This window comes from Colias philodice, chromosome 9 (genome assembly GCF_061535455.1).
Source record: "Colias philodice isolate Cphi_HAF_F1 chromosome 9, ilColPhil1 Martin Lab GWU primary, whole genome shotgun sequence".
NCBI classification, from domain to species: Eukaryota; Metazoa; Arthropoda; class Insecta; order Lepidoptera; family Pieridae; genus Colias; species Colias philodice.
The window spans coordinates 660850-677171 of NC_143094.1; the positions used below are offsets into that span (position 1 = coordinate 660850).

A 16322-nucleotide genomic window follows, 5' to 3' on the forward strand; every position below is an offset into this window, starting at 1 on the left:
TGTGTATTCAAGATACATACATATTAAATATTTATTCTATAGTACTGAAATCAAAGGGAAATGCGTTATTAGTGTAAGAACTAAGCTTAGCTACTTCAACTATATTGCTTAGGCACATACAGTGTTGGCGCCATCGTTTAAAACAAAAAAGTGTAATCTTCGCTTAACTTAGTTTATTATGCGCAAATTAATAATTACTATTATTGCCTACCAATATATTTTTAGTTTTGTTGCCATATTTAACCCTTAACTAGAGTCGTGGGTCCAATGGACCCAGGTTGAGTTTTTAAAGTCTCGTTTACTCCACGGCACTTACCGCAGAACCTCCCACTGCTCAGTACCTTCCTATAGTACGCCGGAGCGTATCCTGTGAGACAGACGTGTTCGGCTCGATAATCCTTAGGTAGGTACTGACCTTTACAGGGGTCCACTGGACCCACGACTATAGATACGTATCTTTTTTATTTTCGTTATTAAATTTATTATTGTATTTTTATTTAGTTTATCGCTATGTCGAATCCCAGAAGTGTATGGGTTGATAACGAAGAGATGTTAGAACAATGGTTAAATGAAGAATTGTTAAGAAATGATGAAGACTCCGATGAAAACTCAACACCTACCCGTATTACAGAATCTAAATCAGATAATGAGTTTTCCGATGATGATGTAGATTTTGTTGTTAGATAGAAATAACAGGAAGCGATGTTCATTCTGTTTGCCTGGCAAAAGAGCAAAAACTGTACATTTGTGCACTAAATGCAGGGAGCCCATATGCAAATATAATTTGTAAATCTTGCACGTAATTAGGGATTGCTATTTTTTTTTATATAAGAGTTTTTAGTTTGTTTTTGTTTTTTCTAGGAAGCAGCATACTTTTTTTAGTTAGATAAAAAAAATTGATTTAAAAAAAATAAAAATTTTGTTGAGATTTTTAATTTTTGTAAGACGCCTTTTTGTTGTATAAGAAAACAACGACTGATTTTATAAGTGAAATTATGTTAAGTAAATAAAAGTTCTAATTGTTGATTTTTATAATATATATTCTTCATAAACTAAAATATCATATCTTATTTAAATTTACATAAATAAATGCTTAGATAAGTAATTATGACCATTTAAAAATACATGGGTCTAATGGACCCACGACTATACATACGTAACAATTGTTCACGACTCTAGTTAAGGGTTAAAATTATAACAGAGTTAAGAGATAAAATTAATGTAGGTATTAGAAATCTTCCAAGAGCAGGCAGTGAAAATATTATTGTTAAAATAATATGACGACTATAATCTCCATACTTTACTTGAGCGTTATAAAATCGTAATTCGCAGTACCGTACATGGAACTAGCTAAAAAAGCATTCATTAAAAATAGTTAACATTAATTGAATATATAAAATAAAAGGTGGGTTAGTTGTGGTATCTTTAATTAACATATTTTTCTGCCTGCTCAGGGAATATAGACCTGCATTCTACATATTTACAGACTAGACAACACTAATAAAACTTATATATAAAAACATAACTTAAAACCATAGAATAACATTTAATTTTAATGTAAAATGATACCATAGTCTAGGACCACAGTCACACTGTTATCCCTTATTAATAAAACACATTTTAGTCATTTTTCCGATAACTTATGCCTACATTTTTTTATATTCGATGTTGTCTATTTTAATTTTTAACAATAATAAAGAAGATAAGAATGCCTGCCACGAAACATGTCAATTGAATTTACAAAAAAAAATAAGTTTTAAGATATAAATTTGAAGATCCGAAGGAGTCCCTTATACTATCAATAAGTGATATTCTTTGAAATAAAATTTAAACATTAAAAATATTATAATTTAAAAGAAGTCCGAAAAGTAGTAAACCGTTAATGTAAGTATGTTATATTGTTGAAATTGCAGTATAATTTGATAATTATTATAAGTAACCTGATATGAATATGAGTCCTTTTACAAGTTTTGGAATATTTTGCAATGTCAAAACATCACATAATGTTTATATCACAAATATTAAATATTACTACATTTTATCAAGGATTTTTGTATGCAAGACAATTCGTGCTTTTTTAACTCAAGCTTTCTCTTATTTAATAGCCCAAAATTTTCGTTTCTCATCATCACATCATTTAAATTTTTAGGTTTCACAAACATTTTATTTTTTATTTTGACGTGTTAATTACACGAAATAGCATTTAATAAACTTAGTCTTACACAGATCGTTATTCTTTAAAATTTTATAATAATTTTATTTGTAATAAATGTTTCATATGAGTTCATATGAGAAACTCATAGACGATACGACACTATTGAAATTTATGCAATGCTTAATCGCTTAATTTTACCAATGTATTGATAGCGACTAGTGCATTAAAATCTCAGCGTACTGTTGCATTCTATAATTTTCCAAATCATGTGAAAAGTGAAACCCCTCACCGGTAAGTTTAATATATATTTTAAACATTCGAATGAACAGTCCTCCTCCTCACTGTAAATCGTATAACGCCTAAAGAAGTACGATTAGTGCACTATTATATTTTTACACTGGAAGTAATCACCACACCAGTTGGAAAACAAACTCATTCCCTGTGGAAAGTGTGATTAGTGCACTATAGTTCTCTCAGTCCACTTACACCTTATATAACCAGTCAATATTTATATACTGACTATTATATAATCTTATAAAGTACTAGTGCACTATATTTCTTCCACCTGGTGAGTCCGCACTCACTACTTATGCAACCGTCTTTAATAACAGTCTGTATGTAAAAAAGTGCACTAGAGTTCTTGATGAGTCGACTCACCAGCTATGCAACCACAGGAGCAGTTAATCGATCGCTTCGTACCGCTCCTCCGCTTCAGTGGCTGTCTCGGCTACGGGCAGAGCCCTACGCGGGGGCTCCGGGGCTGCACCCTCGCGGGCTGGTGATGGGGAACGGCGCTCCTGGCTGCTGTTGCTCGTGTTGCTGCTGCTACCTGTAGTTAGTACATAGGTTTGGGCATAGTGTTGTGTGTGTATGGGAGGGGGGGGGGGGGGGGGGTAGTAAATAAATTTAAAAATGTCGTTGTCCTTAAAACAGTTCATTTAAGGTTTTCGGTGTTTATACTAACAGCCTGTATATGAAATAAAATGCAAATGTAAATAGCTTTAAGATGACGGTGAGGTGTAATAAAAATAAAATTGCCTACATATTTTTTTGCTTGGTACATGGGCCACTAAACAGCTGGAAGTCCACCTGCGCGGGGCACTCCAGGTGCACGAGGTGCACACCTGCACCTGCAGAGCCACTCACCTTGCGGCGCGAGCCTGTCCCCGCCCTCGGCGCGCTGCTTCTTGGCGGCCGGGTCCTCGCGCTCCACCTGCGCGGGGCACTCCAGGTGCACGAGGTGCACACCTGCACCTGCAGAGCCACTCACCTTGCGGCGCGAGCCTGTCCCCGCCCTCGGCGCGCTGCTTCTTGGCGGCCGGGTCCTCGCGCTCCACCTGCGCGGGGCACTCCAGGTGCACGAGGTGCACACCTGCACCTGCAGAGCCACTCACCTTGCGGCGCGAGCCTGTCCCCGCCCTCGGCGCGCTGCTTCTTGGCGGCCGGGTCCTCGCGCTCCACCTGCGCGGGGCACTCCAGGTGCACGAGGTGGAACACCTGCACATGATCAAACTCCAGCCTCCGTATAGACATTATTTCATAGCGCACACAAAGTCAAGTGAAAAGTTAACCGTTCGGAATACTTAAATTTAAAGATTTTTTATGGTAACTTTTTCAGGTGTCTAAGAATAGGTTTTTTTTAACCATCACCGAATTTATTATCATTACTTAATTAAAAAACAAAAATAATTTTTGCAAACAACTTAAAGGGCCCAATTCATATAAATGTTTACATTATTTAGAACCAACAAAATGAGACCCGTGGATGTACAGGCCGATTAAGAAGAGCTGGAACGTCAACACATTTACACATTGCACATGTGTAGTGTCTGTGAAGACGCGCGCGGCGTGACGTCATACTGCATGCGCATCATGAAAAGTCTGCCCGTCTCTTTCGCGCGCAGATTAGCTTAGGAGGGTGAAGGGGACAATTATTGTTTTTAATTTGCAATAGTTTATAAATACAGGGTGATGTGATTTAAACAAAGACGTTAGGTACATCTACTACTAACTATATACGACAAGATACTTCGCGGCAGGCGGATTAGAATATTATTTTACTTTACCTAGGTTAAATTATGTAATCATTATAATAAGTTTTGTAAACAAAATGTAGACGCCGTTAAAATTTTCATACATAGCTGAACAAAACAGCTTTTATTGTAATGTAGCCTTATCTCTTACGTGCTAGGGTTTCGCTTGTATTGTTTATTGGGAGTGAGCGCACGTGTTATTTGTACTGTTTTATCGTTATTTTGAATATTATGACATGAAATTTAATTGTTATTTGATAATTGAATGATTATCAATACTACAAATTATTACAATTGATTATGAGAATAAAATAAATAATTAAGTTCATCGATTCAGTTACTTTTAAATTGTAATTTTACATATAAATTATGAGAGCTTTCATAATTATATTCATCTACAACGCACCCATTTTACAATTCAAGTCTACAATTAAACTAGAGTCGCATTTATTTTTGAACATACTGTATAGTAAAATTGCATAAGTGTGAGTGCTGTGAAGATGCCAGCTTTCCTTAATCGGCCTGTACATATGGTCGTGTATTTTGATCCTTCGAGTCGGATTGATACAAACATTCGATACAAATTATTGGTTATGAAAATCGCTTATTGCTTACATCTTGTCATTTGCAAGAAATTTCAATGTTATCAAATTCAATACTCACTTCATTGACAGAATTGTTTGTGCCGACGACACGAATGATGGACACCGGCCGGGGAGAGAAGTAAATTACTTGCCAAGACCTAAAATGATTATTTTACTTATTCAAAACACACATGAGTCACGATAAACACAATAATGTGTATCACACTATAATGTTAGTTAATAAAGAATACAGTTTAGACTTCAATACGATATCTCACGACTACCCTCACTGTAATTAATTGTGAGGATAGTTGTGAGATATCGTATTCAAGTCTGAACAGCTGTATGCTTGCAAGAATAGGAATACACTTTTAATTTTGGTTTTGTGTGGCGAGTATTGTCAAGTATGTATGTATATTTGTGTGCATGATGTGTGCGTGTGTTGTGTGTTGGCGTGCATGTATGTTTGTGTACGTACCTGCAATGATCCCTCGTCCTATCAGCCACCATATCCCAATGCCAGTAATTGATAGACACCTCGACGTAGTACGAGTAGTGCCGGTAGTCGCAGTCCCAGAGCAGCATGCGTATGGAGGACAGCAGGTAGGGCTGCGCGAGCTGCACCACGATGGCGCCCGAGCCGAGCTGGTGGCACGTGTAGCCCTGCTCCCAGTCGTAGTGCTCCGTATCACCGTTTAGTAAGGCGTTACGGGAGCGACTGTGTATACAAATATTTATTTACTAGCTGTTTCCCGCGGTTTCACCCGTATTGCTTCGCTCTTGTTGGTCATAGCGTGATGATATACAGGGTGTAATCGTTAAGTGTGCACAGGCGATTATTCCGTAACTATTACAGATATCAGTTTAAAGTTTTTTGATATCTGCAATAGTTACGGAATAATCGCTTGTGCACACTTAACGATTACATCCTGTATAGCCTATAGGCTATAGCCTTCCTCGATAAATGGGCTATCTAACACCGAAAGAATTTTTCAAATCGGACCATTAGTTCCTGAGATTAGCGCGTTCAAACCAACAAACAAACTCTCCAGCTTTATAATATTAGTATACAGGGTGTAATCGTTAAGTGTGCACAGGCGATTTTTCCGTAAGTATTACAGATAACAAAAAACTTTAAACTGATATTGAAAGTACTTAACCTAATGAGTAAAATGGCCGTAATAAATTTTTAAAAATAAATCGTAATTAAGTATGAAATATGAATATCCCATATACATTTAATATGAAAGATTTTAGCTTTCTTTTTCTTTTTTGGTTTTCTGCTTTAATTACTTCGCACATTTTCACGCATTTTCCGGATATTTTCCGGGGATTTTCCGAGCATTTCCCTGGCATTTTCCGGGGATTTTCCACGCATTTCCCAGACATTTTCCGGATATTTTCCGGACATTTTCACGCATTTTCCGGACATTTTCACGCATTTGCCGGATATTTTCCGGACATTTTCACGCATTTTCCGGATATTTTCCAGGCATTTTCCACGGTTTTTTCCGGAAATTTCCACGCATTTTCCGGATATTTTCCAGACATTTCAGAGCATTTCCCAGGCATTTTGCGGTTATTTTCCGGATATTTTCCAGACATTTCAGAGCATTTCTCAGGCATTTTTCGGGGATTTTCCAGGCATTTTCCACGCTTCTCCCGGACATTGTCACGCATTTTCCGGATATTTTCCAGACATTTTCACGCATTTCCCGGATATTTTCCGGACATTTTCACGCATTTTCCAGGGATTTTCCAGGCATTTTCCACGGTTTTTCCGGAATTTTCCATGCATTTTCCGGATATTTTCCAGACATTTTCCAAGTATTTTCCGGTTATTTTCTGGGAATTTCCCAGGCATTTTCCGGGGATTTTCCGAGCATTTTCCACGCTTCTCGCGGACATTTTCACGCATATTCCGGATATTTTCCGGACATTTTCCAGGGATTTTCCAGGCATTTTCCACGGGTTTTCCGGAAATTTCCACGCATTTTCCGGATATTTTCCAGACTTTTCCCAGACATTTCCCAGGCATTTTCCGGGAATTTCCCAGGCATTTTCCGAGCATTTCCCGGGGATTTTCCAGACATTTACAGGCTATGTCAGGGAAATGTCCTGAAAATGCCTGGTAAATATCTGGAAAATACCCGGAAAATGCGTGAAAATGTACGGAAAATGCGTGGAAAATATCCGGAAAATGTCCGGAAAATGCCTGGGAAATGTCCGGGAAATCTCCGGGAAATGTCCGGAAAATGTCCGGAAAATTCCCGGAAAATATCCGGAAAATGTGCGGAAAAACGTGGAAAATGTCACTTCAAATTTGCGAAGTAATTAAAGCAGAAAACCAAAAAAAGAAAAAGAAAGCTAAAATCTTTCATATTAAATGTATATGGGATATTCATATTTCATACTTAATGTATGGGAGGGTTTAAAGATAGTTTTTTTGATATTTCTCGATTTATTTTTAAAAATTGATTACCGCCATTTTACTCATTAGGTTAAGTACTTTCGATATCAGTTTAAAGTTTTTTGTTATCTGTAATACTTACGGAAAAATCGCCTGTGCACACTTAACGATTACACCCTGTAGATTACATTTATTTCAGGTAACAGACCCATAGAATATGTATCTTACAGACCAACATACACACAATAATATGAGTCAATTTAATGGTAAGAAGTGGAGATATAGGTCAGGAAAGTAGATTTTTGAAAAATTTAAAGCAGTTTGAGTATTGACAAAAGAAGTAGTAATGCGTAATTATGGATGATTTTCGTGTATAACAATAAAAACTATCCTAAAAGTAACACTATTAATAATTATCGTAACTAAGGCAATTTTTACGGACTAAACAATTAAAATCCACACACGTTTGAGACGAAACGTGACAGAAATCCTAAAAGTTCAATATAACCTTTTTTTCTCTGTCGTCTCTGTGGTGTTGGCAAAAATAATAATATATTATTATGTTCACAGTGAAAACACTATGAGGAGGCATTTTCATTTATCTTTAGTCAATAAGATTTTTTTTGTTTCATATATATCAGCTGTTTTTGTCTCTGTATGTTTTCCACTAAAGAAAAAAAAATGTGTGCGTGTACTAGTGTACACACGTAATAAGTGAAACTTCTTTATGACCTTATTTTTCAAAAAATAATTTACTTTAAGCAACATTACAGAAATACGTCGAATCACGCGTGGTAAGGATAAGAAAAATTCCGCGTAACGGAAAAATGTCACGCGTAACGAGAAAATGTTACACAAAATTTTTTTCCAACCCCGATAAAGAAGTTTCACTTCAGTAAAATAGCCCCCCTCCCCTCCCCCCCCCCTAAATTAAACCCCCACCCACCTGATGCCCTCAGCAACAACGGCAGACAGGTCGACGGTGGCCACATTGTGCACGGGCTTAATGAGCCCGTCGCACAGCGGCGGCACGCGAGCCGTGTGCATGGCTTCGAGCGACACCGCGTGGAACACCTGCAGCGTAATAAATATCCAATTATATTCACGAAACGTTCGTAATAAGAGATTATAAAATGGTCGTAATAAGAGATTACTAAACGGTCGTAATAAGGACTTAGGAAACAGTCGTAATAAGCGATTATAAAACGGTCGTATAAGGACTTACGAAACTGTCGTAATAACAGCTTAGGAAGCGGTCGTAATAGCAGATTACAAAGTGGTCGTAATAACTGCTTACATAGCGGTTGTAATAAGAGCCAACAGAAACTTTGCAATGCGCTTATATAAATTGAGTGATAACAACTTTTGTAGAAAGCTAAATAAAAGCCTATTAAATGTGATATGAGGAACTTTAAGATTACTCGTGACAGATAAAGGAATTAATAGTAAGGAAGTAGATACTTCCCGAATTTTAGCGTAAATATTATTAAAAAATGATATACCAACAGATTACTTACAGTATTCGCTAGTGTTTTACATCAAATACCTTGTTGACCGTGTTGCTGGTGCCCACGATCTTGATGTACTGCACCACCCTGGGCTCGAAGTATAGGTTCTGCCAGGAGCGGCAGAAGTAGTTGCTGTGGTCGATCACGCGCACCCAGTCCTTTTGGTCGATCGATACTTCTATGTAGTATGCGTATGATCTGTAAATATAAGGATATGATTAATAAACAGAGAGAAAGAGAGAAAGCAGCTTTTACCGGAAATAACAATTTACGAAACAGTTTGGTAGACCACATTCTGGTTACTGAGCAAAGATCAAAATGGAGCCCAATTTCTAACTTTATTCGGGCAATGTTAAGAAAAGTCTTCACATTATCCGAATAAAGTTTGCAAGTCGTATATGCAAACAACAATAATTTGAACCAAAATTATACACACAAAGTTAAAATAAGCTGTACAAATAGGCGGCCTTATTGCTAATTTTCTGTTTGGTCAGTATGTGGAAGTGATTCTTGTTCATTTTAAGCCGCTGATTTTAATTGTAATAGACTTATATCGACAAAATATTACATTCTAAGGAACATTTTGTGTCAGAATTCAGTTTTTGAAGTGAAAACTTCTTTAGCGGCGTTGGGTATAAAATCTTAAACTCGCGTCAGGACACGTGGCCTGATCGAAAAAGCGTAAGACGGATTTTTTTTTAGCCCGTATATTCCATGCGTAAGACGGATACCATTCCAAAATATCAAACATGCTGAACGTTAATAATCAAGTTTTCACTTCTGCCAGCACTCCCGGAGTGCAACCCGTCTTTTTAGGGTTCCGTACCTCAAAAGGAAAAAACGGAACCCTTATAGGATCACTTTGTTGTCCGTCTGTCCGTCCGTCCGTCTGTCAAGACCCTTTTTCTCAGGAACGCGTGGAGGTATGAAGCTGAAATTTATATCAATTACTCAGGTCTACTGTCCCTTGAAGCTGTGAAAAAATCAAACTTCTAAGCCAACGCAATCAAAAGATACAGCCGTTTATGCCGCAAATTTTCGACACTTGCAAGGGAATCAAAACCTAAAGGGTACTTCCAGTCGACCTAGAATCTTGAAATTTGGCATGAAGCAACGTTTTATAGCACACATAAAGGAAAAATTCCGAAAACCTTAAATTTTTAGTTACATTACAAAATATATATTTATTTTTTAATAAATATAAACTTATTACTTTTTTCCTCATGAACGCGTAGAGCTATCAAGTTGAAATTCATATCAAATACTTAGATCTAATTGCCTTTAACCCGTGAAAAAAAAAATTGCAGGTTTGTACGGAACCCTCGGTGCGCGAGTCCGACTCGCACTTGGCCGGTTTTTTCAGTATGTGGAAGTGATTCTTGTTCATTTTAAGCCGCTAATTTTAATTGCAATAGACTTATATCGACAAAATATACACTCCCGGAGTGCAACCCGTCTTTTTTTTTAGCTAGCTTTTTTCGCTATTAAGAAAATCTTTTCCCACCTATTGTCCCTATCCCAGAGCAGCAGCCGCAGATGATTGATGATGGTAGTGGTGGCCAATCGCACCACAATACCCGGGTTATCCGGCGCGTCGGATATCGTGTGCCGCGTGTACCCGTGCTCCATGTCGTAGTTGTCCACGTCCCCGTCTAGGAGTGCTCCCCTCATGTCACCGGTAAGGACTCGGGCTCCGCGTTTTGCGGTGGCTACGTTCTCTTCTGGCACTGTGGGGAGGGAAATGGAAGGATTAAATTTTGCCATTTTTTGTTGTCGCTAAATAAGCAAATGCAATTTTTTTTTGATGTGACAACGTCTTATAATTCGTTAGAGCCGGCTGCACGCACGAAAAAACATGACTCATGCGGCGTTACCTTGCTCTGAGGCGTTCCATAGGCTTGAAGTGCAAGCGAGAGCGCGGAACGAGCGACAAAGAAGCACAATCAGACGTTGTCACGTTCATCAGTAAACCGACTTTACAGACAACCAATTTTTTTTTGTTGTCGCTACATAAGCAAGGGCGAATCATTTTTTTTATGAATGTGGTGTAATTGGTGAAAAAATAATGGATATTAGAAAATTTCATCCTCGTTAAGGCAGACCGATTAAAACCTTTGAGAAGTAATCTTTTGGAAAATAAAGGCATTGACAATACATAGTCTCCAATACAAAAATATACTTTAAAAGCTCCCTACTTAGTTCTAGAAACTGATTTTATCTATTGCTATCTCTTGTGGACTACTATATTCAAAACTGAACTACAAGTAAGGATTGTTATGTTCTCCCAATGTCTAAATTGCCCAAGATATTGAACTTACACAAGAGCCCTCTATGCGGCAGTCCGGTGCTGTTCGTCTGCGTCTTCTCCTGTATAGCATCCAGCAGCATATCAGGTGTCACAAGGGAGAAGGGTCGCACCACTGTGAGCAGTTCCTCCAGGCTCATCAGGGTTAGACGGACACACTTTAAGATCTTCTCCTGAAATGAGGAGTGAATTTACTTTTTCCAACGTAATTTGGAAATATTTATTTGGAAAAATTGACTTTGACTTCGAAATACTACTTGGGAATTATTTCTTAAGGTGAAAGGTGTACAAATAGAAGAGAGTGTTCATGTAAAAAGTAAATGATTAAAAAAATATATGTTATAATATAATATATTGTATGTATTTAGCAAACACGAATTACGAATCGGAACGTCACGTGACGTCAAGCAAAATGAATTTCATTTTTAGAAAAGGATACTTTGCAATAATATGTTTAAATACCCTACACTCACCGATTGTGCCATCCCGCTCTCTGATTTGACCCACTGCTGGTTGGCATTGAACCAGTTACACACAGCTTTGAATATATCTACTTCTGGGGCGAAAAACGAATCTCGCTCCAGTAGACCTTGCAGTGCTTCCTGTAAACAGAAATTTTGTATTTAAAAATGTATATTAGTGAAATTTTGCCATACTGAAAATAATTTTAACTACCTACCATTGAAGTTTTTGAAACCCTGCATTATTGGTAACATATCATGTTCTATACATTTAGAAGGTAATTATAAGAACGGAATCAAAAGATGTAAGTAAATATTATGGCAATACTTACGACAGACAACTGAAGGAAAGTGTCGTGCTGTAAGACTTCCGTGGCGTTCCTGTCCAGGAAGTTATAGCAGTAGTCCATCAACGCTTCCAGACCGTACAATCTGTGCATAATTGTAATTGTTGGTGATATCATTGAAGATCAGACCGCACTAGGCGTAACTACGCGGCAGCGTAGCGACGATACGCGACAAAGCTTAATATAATTTCTATGAAACTGTATGAGACGCGACAAAGCTTAATATAATTTCTATGAAACTGTATGAGACGCGACAAAGCTTAATATAATTTCTATGAAACTGTATGAGACGCGACAAAGCTTAATATAATTTCTATGAAACTGTATGAGACGCGACAAAGCTTAATATAATTTCTATGAAACTGTATGAGACGCGACAAAGCTTAATATAATTTCTATGAAACTGTATGAGACGCGACAAAGCTTAATATAATTTCTATGAAACTGTATGAGACGCGACAAAGCTTAATATAATTTCTATGAAACTGTATGAGACGCGACAAAGCTTAATATAATTTCTATGAAACTGTATGAGGTATAACGGACTACGGGACAAAGAAATTACGCGCCACGGCGCTGCACGACATAATTTTACCAAATCGGAAAATATATCGCGACTCTTCGCGACGCTACGCCTAGTGCTGCCTAACCTTTCTAGAGTTACCATAATAAATACTACTTTTTTAACTAATACATTTCCAATATTTCTCAACTTTTTCAATGATCAACATTCTTAAACAAGGAACAAGTGAACAATGCAGTTTAGATCGAGAATTTCATTTCATTTCCACCCCACCTCTCGGGTACCGATAGTGTAAAACACGGTAAGGGGGTTGCGGAGTACAGGGCAAGACACCTGGGGTCTCCTGGGTCCCTCCCTGAAGCCTTTGGCAGCCCCCACAAGCTGCTTGGCTTCATGGAGGAGCTCGGGTGGTTTCAGTTTTAGCTGGTTTCCCCCACCTCCCTCTCTCACGCAAAATAGGCGCTTGACGTCGAGTTGCGGAGAAATGCCCGTCTATTATTATTATTATTTAGTGTAAAACACTTCAAAGCCCATGCCTATATACCAATATAACAAACACAAGGTATTTTAAACCACATAAATAATGGTACCTGGCAGCATCCAGCACAGCGCAAACATTCCTGAGCGCCAGCACTTGTCGCAAGTAATCCGATATAGCAGCTTCCAATTTCTGGAAGTTAAACTGGTGAGCCAGGCCCAGCATGTCTAACACTGTATCCTCACGAAGGAGGGATAGACCCATGTGACCTGTGTACAGGAAAGTTTGTAAATGTAAGTGCTCAACGCTGTTTCTGGGAATAATTCATCCAATGTGTAATATAATGAAACATATATAGAAAATATTCCTTACCTGAATACACATAGCGCAGGAGAGCTTTGAAAGCTTGCAACGGCGCTTGTAGCTCTACTTCAGACTAGAATAATATAAAAATTATAATTCATAGGATGCTTGTTGTAATAAGTTTAGCAGTGCTAAATTTAAAACTCAAGTAAAAAATTTATTTGTTCAGAGAGCCTATTACAGTGTTAAGGAATAGATGGAAGATGAAAATCCATGTAGGGTTGTCGCGTAAGAACCACAGGTCAGTTCTTTGGCATATTATGATATATTACGTAGTTAGATATAAGTTACATTTTATGTAAATTGAATTGTAATATTCACATGATTTTAAATAAAAGAGCAACTATGGAGTTTCTTGCCGGTTTTTCTCCATAGATACTGCTTTCCGAATCGGTGGTAAATGCTAAAAATATGTAATGACGATTCGAAAGTGCTTCTAAAAGAAGTCTAATTAAATAAATAAATGTTTGAGTTTGAGTTTAACATGTAAATAACAAAATTTTTATTCTTTTCAATACAAAACCATAGTTTGGTTTTATCCTTATCACCGAGAGTAAATAAATGTCACCTTTAAACATATGTGAGTAACAGTTCTATTCTAATATACAAAAACAAACTGAATATCTGAGACGGATAGCAATATGTTAAGCACTTTTTATTAATATGTTTCAATGTAATTTTAGAAAATATATAAATCTTTGTCATTTTTAACAAAGAACATTTTTAACAAAGAATTCAGTGCATTGACACTGTACTGTAAAATATGGACACTTCATATTAATGTGACTTTCCTAATTGCGCTAACGTCGCGTGCGCAGTTCGCGCGAAGGTCGTTTAGTCGAATTTCACCTTCTTTTTATTTTCCAAAACTAAATTCCGTATTTATTAAATAAAGTTAATATTTTTACGAATTGTGACTTTATTACATTATCGTTGAAATCAGGTTGAACTAAAATTGTTTTAAAATATTTCTCTTTGCTAAGAAAGAAATATAGCTTAAATTTTTCACATTTCATCCAGATTTAAGTTTCAGAAGTATAGAAAATCCACAATAGTCTTCTTACCTGATTAGACTCTCGCATCCCTCCATACAGCAAAGCCCTGAAGTAATCACTACTCGCGGCTAGAATAACCTTGTGCGCGGGGATCCTCTGCCCCTCCACTATTAGTGTCACATCTGAGTACTCTGATGACAGGCATAGTGACCCGATGTGCTCTGACAAGTGACCTGTTGAGCATTTGTTTACTGGTTAGCTGCTTCTACTCATAACTCAGGCCCCGGAATCACAGACATAATAGAAAATCTATTGTGTCGTGGACCAATCTTGCCGTTCGGGGCTCAATGGGTTAATGAAATCATGTATTTGATGTTCCCAGGGCAGTATGTACTGGCATCTAGGCTTTAATGTTCATAAACATTCAACCTATATGTGTCAGTTTGAGAATATTTATCTTATAAGTAAATTTTAGTCTGGAAAGCTATTAAAGTCATCTAAATCCTCTTTTTTTTTTACGAAGAGCTTAATAGTGTACAGATTGTAAAACATAATGAATATTCATTGGTGCATTTCATATTATGTTAACAGTATAGTGTATAAATTATGTTAACAGTTAGCATCTGCAAGGTATTTAAAGGTTTACTTACTGATATGTTCTATTTCACCAACACGAGTGCTACAGCCGCTGTTGACGGACATGTAGTGGTGCTGGTTGGTCATCTTGTCCATCTTGATAGCTTATAAGTTACAACCTGTTTCAAAATTATACCATAGTCTTGTTAAATCTAATTTTTTGTTGTTGTCTCTAATAATAACATAGATGCAGTAATGTGTACCTATATCATGTACCAAATAGCTTTTTGAAAAAAATATGTTGAAAAAAATCTTCACAATAATGCTCAATTGGACATGATTGAGTCTACGAACGATTACAAATATGTATACGTTGTATCTAATGGACAGTGCAAACGAAATTCATAACTGTGTCATAAGCACGCATTATTCTGTATTTGGAACTTTCTAGACATCTTCTAAGTTATAATCGAAAGTTAAATTGTATGCAGTGAAGATTCCTAAGATCGAAGTGCTAAAACATGTTTCGATAAATATATATCAATAAAAACTCACCTAATGATATCGTTTAACATTGAAGATAATTCATACCTATACGACGTATAAATAAATATTGAATAATTTACACGATTGCTCACAGCATTTCACGTTAATCAATTATCTTTACTTAAATGTTATCTATATTAAAATTTTATATCCTTATTTGTAAGGTAATCAACCTTAAATTTATTAAATAAATAAGCAAATGAATTACGAAAATAATGCGACGGCACTTCATGAAAAATATTTTGATTTCAGTAATCAGTATGTTTTTGCTGTCAAGCACCTGTCAAGTGTCATATACATCCTAGCATCCTATAGAACGCTTGTCAAAAAAGATAATAAAATGTTAAAATCGAAATGAATTAAGTTTCCAATAAATCAATAAAAAAAATATTCAACAATATTTTATTGGGAGAAAACGAATTATTTAATTTAATAACTTGGAAACTGCCAATAGAAAATAAGAATTTTAAGTTTTAATAATATGCTACATTGTATATTATAATAGTTATGAAATTTTGATTCAGCAGTAAAAGTGTGGAGTGGATCTTATGTTAGATAAATCCATTTTTTTTGGGTTAAAATATGATAATTATTATTTACTTTTAATATTTTTAATTATTATTGAGATTTTATCATGGTATGTATTGTATTGTTGTACGTGTATCCGATCGGTAAACTTATGTATAACGGAAGCTCGTAGAGGAACCATTATATACTGAGAAAAGAACAACGAATGAAAACTAGATCCCTCTCATTTCCGCTTATCGTTTAGTGTTTTTTATATTCAATTTTATGCTGAAAATTTGTTGCATTCAATTACAATTGCGTAACGATATGAAAAATAACGATAAATTTAATTAATACTTGCAAAACTTGTAATTGTTAATCTACATCAAATAAAAATAAAATATTTTATCGTGGCTGCGATAACATATTCATATTATTATCACTTTTAATAGCCTTAAAGTAAGTTTTAAAGATTACTTAGCGCAATATACTGTCTTGAATATATTTATTAATTTGTTTATTTATACGATA

General features: G+C 36.3%; 1 protein-coding gene across 2 annotated transcripts; it reads right to left on the reverse strand.

The window, feature by feature from the left end:
* Positions 1–1192: 1192 nt before the first annotated feature.
* On the reverse strand, positions 1193–15532 carry LOC149485550 (BTB/POZ domain-containing protein 9-like). Of its 2 annotated transcripts, XM_089698805.1 has the most exons (15): positions 15294–15532; positions 14813–14917; positions 14232–14395; positions 13177–13240; positions 12917–13073; positions 11789–11888; positions 11469–11597; positions 11009–11168; positions 10195–10417; positions 8729–8888; positions 8129–8256; positions 5251–5490; positions 4852–4930; positions 3543–3667; positions 1193–2965 (listed from the first exon to the last, which is right to left on the reverse strand). In XM_089698805.1, exons 2-15 carry the CDS (start codon positions 14892–14894, stop codon positions 2836–2838), a joined length of 1941 nt encoding a protein of 646 aa, XP_089554931.1. In that variant the 5' UTR covers positions 14895–14917; positions 15294–15532; the 3' UTR covers positions 1193–2835. The 2 variants fall into 2 exon arrangements, with proteins under 2 accessions (XP_089554931.1, XP_089554930.1); XM_089698804.1 differs by lacking the exon at positions 1193–2965 and having other exon boundaries at positions 3302–3652.
* Between the last annotated feature and the right edge of the window lie 790 nt (positions 15533–16322).

Bases quoted from the DNA above. Each gene is read 5' to 3' on its own strand.
- LOC149485550 (XM_089698805.1), bottom strand. From the start codon at position 14,894: ATGGACAAGATGACCAACCAGCACCACTACATGTCCGTCAACAGCGGC. The intron at 10,418-11,008 runs GTAAGTTCAATA...CCCTCCCCACAG, and splicing joins GCCGCATAGAGGGCTCTTGT to TGCCAGAAGAGAACGTAGCC. The intron at 3,668-4,851 runs GTGAGTATTGAA...CGGAGGCTGGAG, and splicing joins CAAACAATTCTGTCAATGAA to TTTGATCATGTGCAGGTGTT.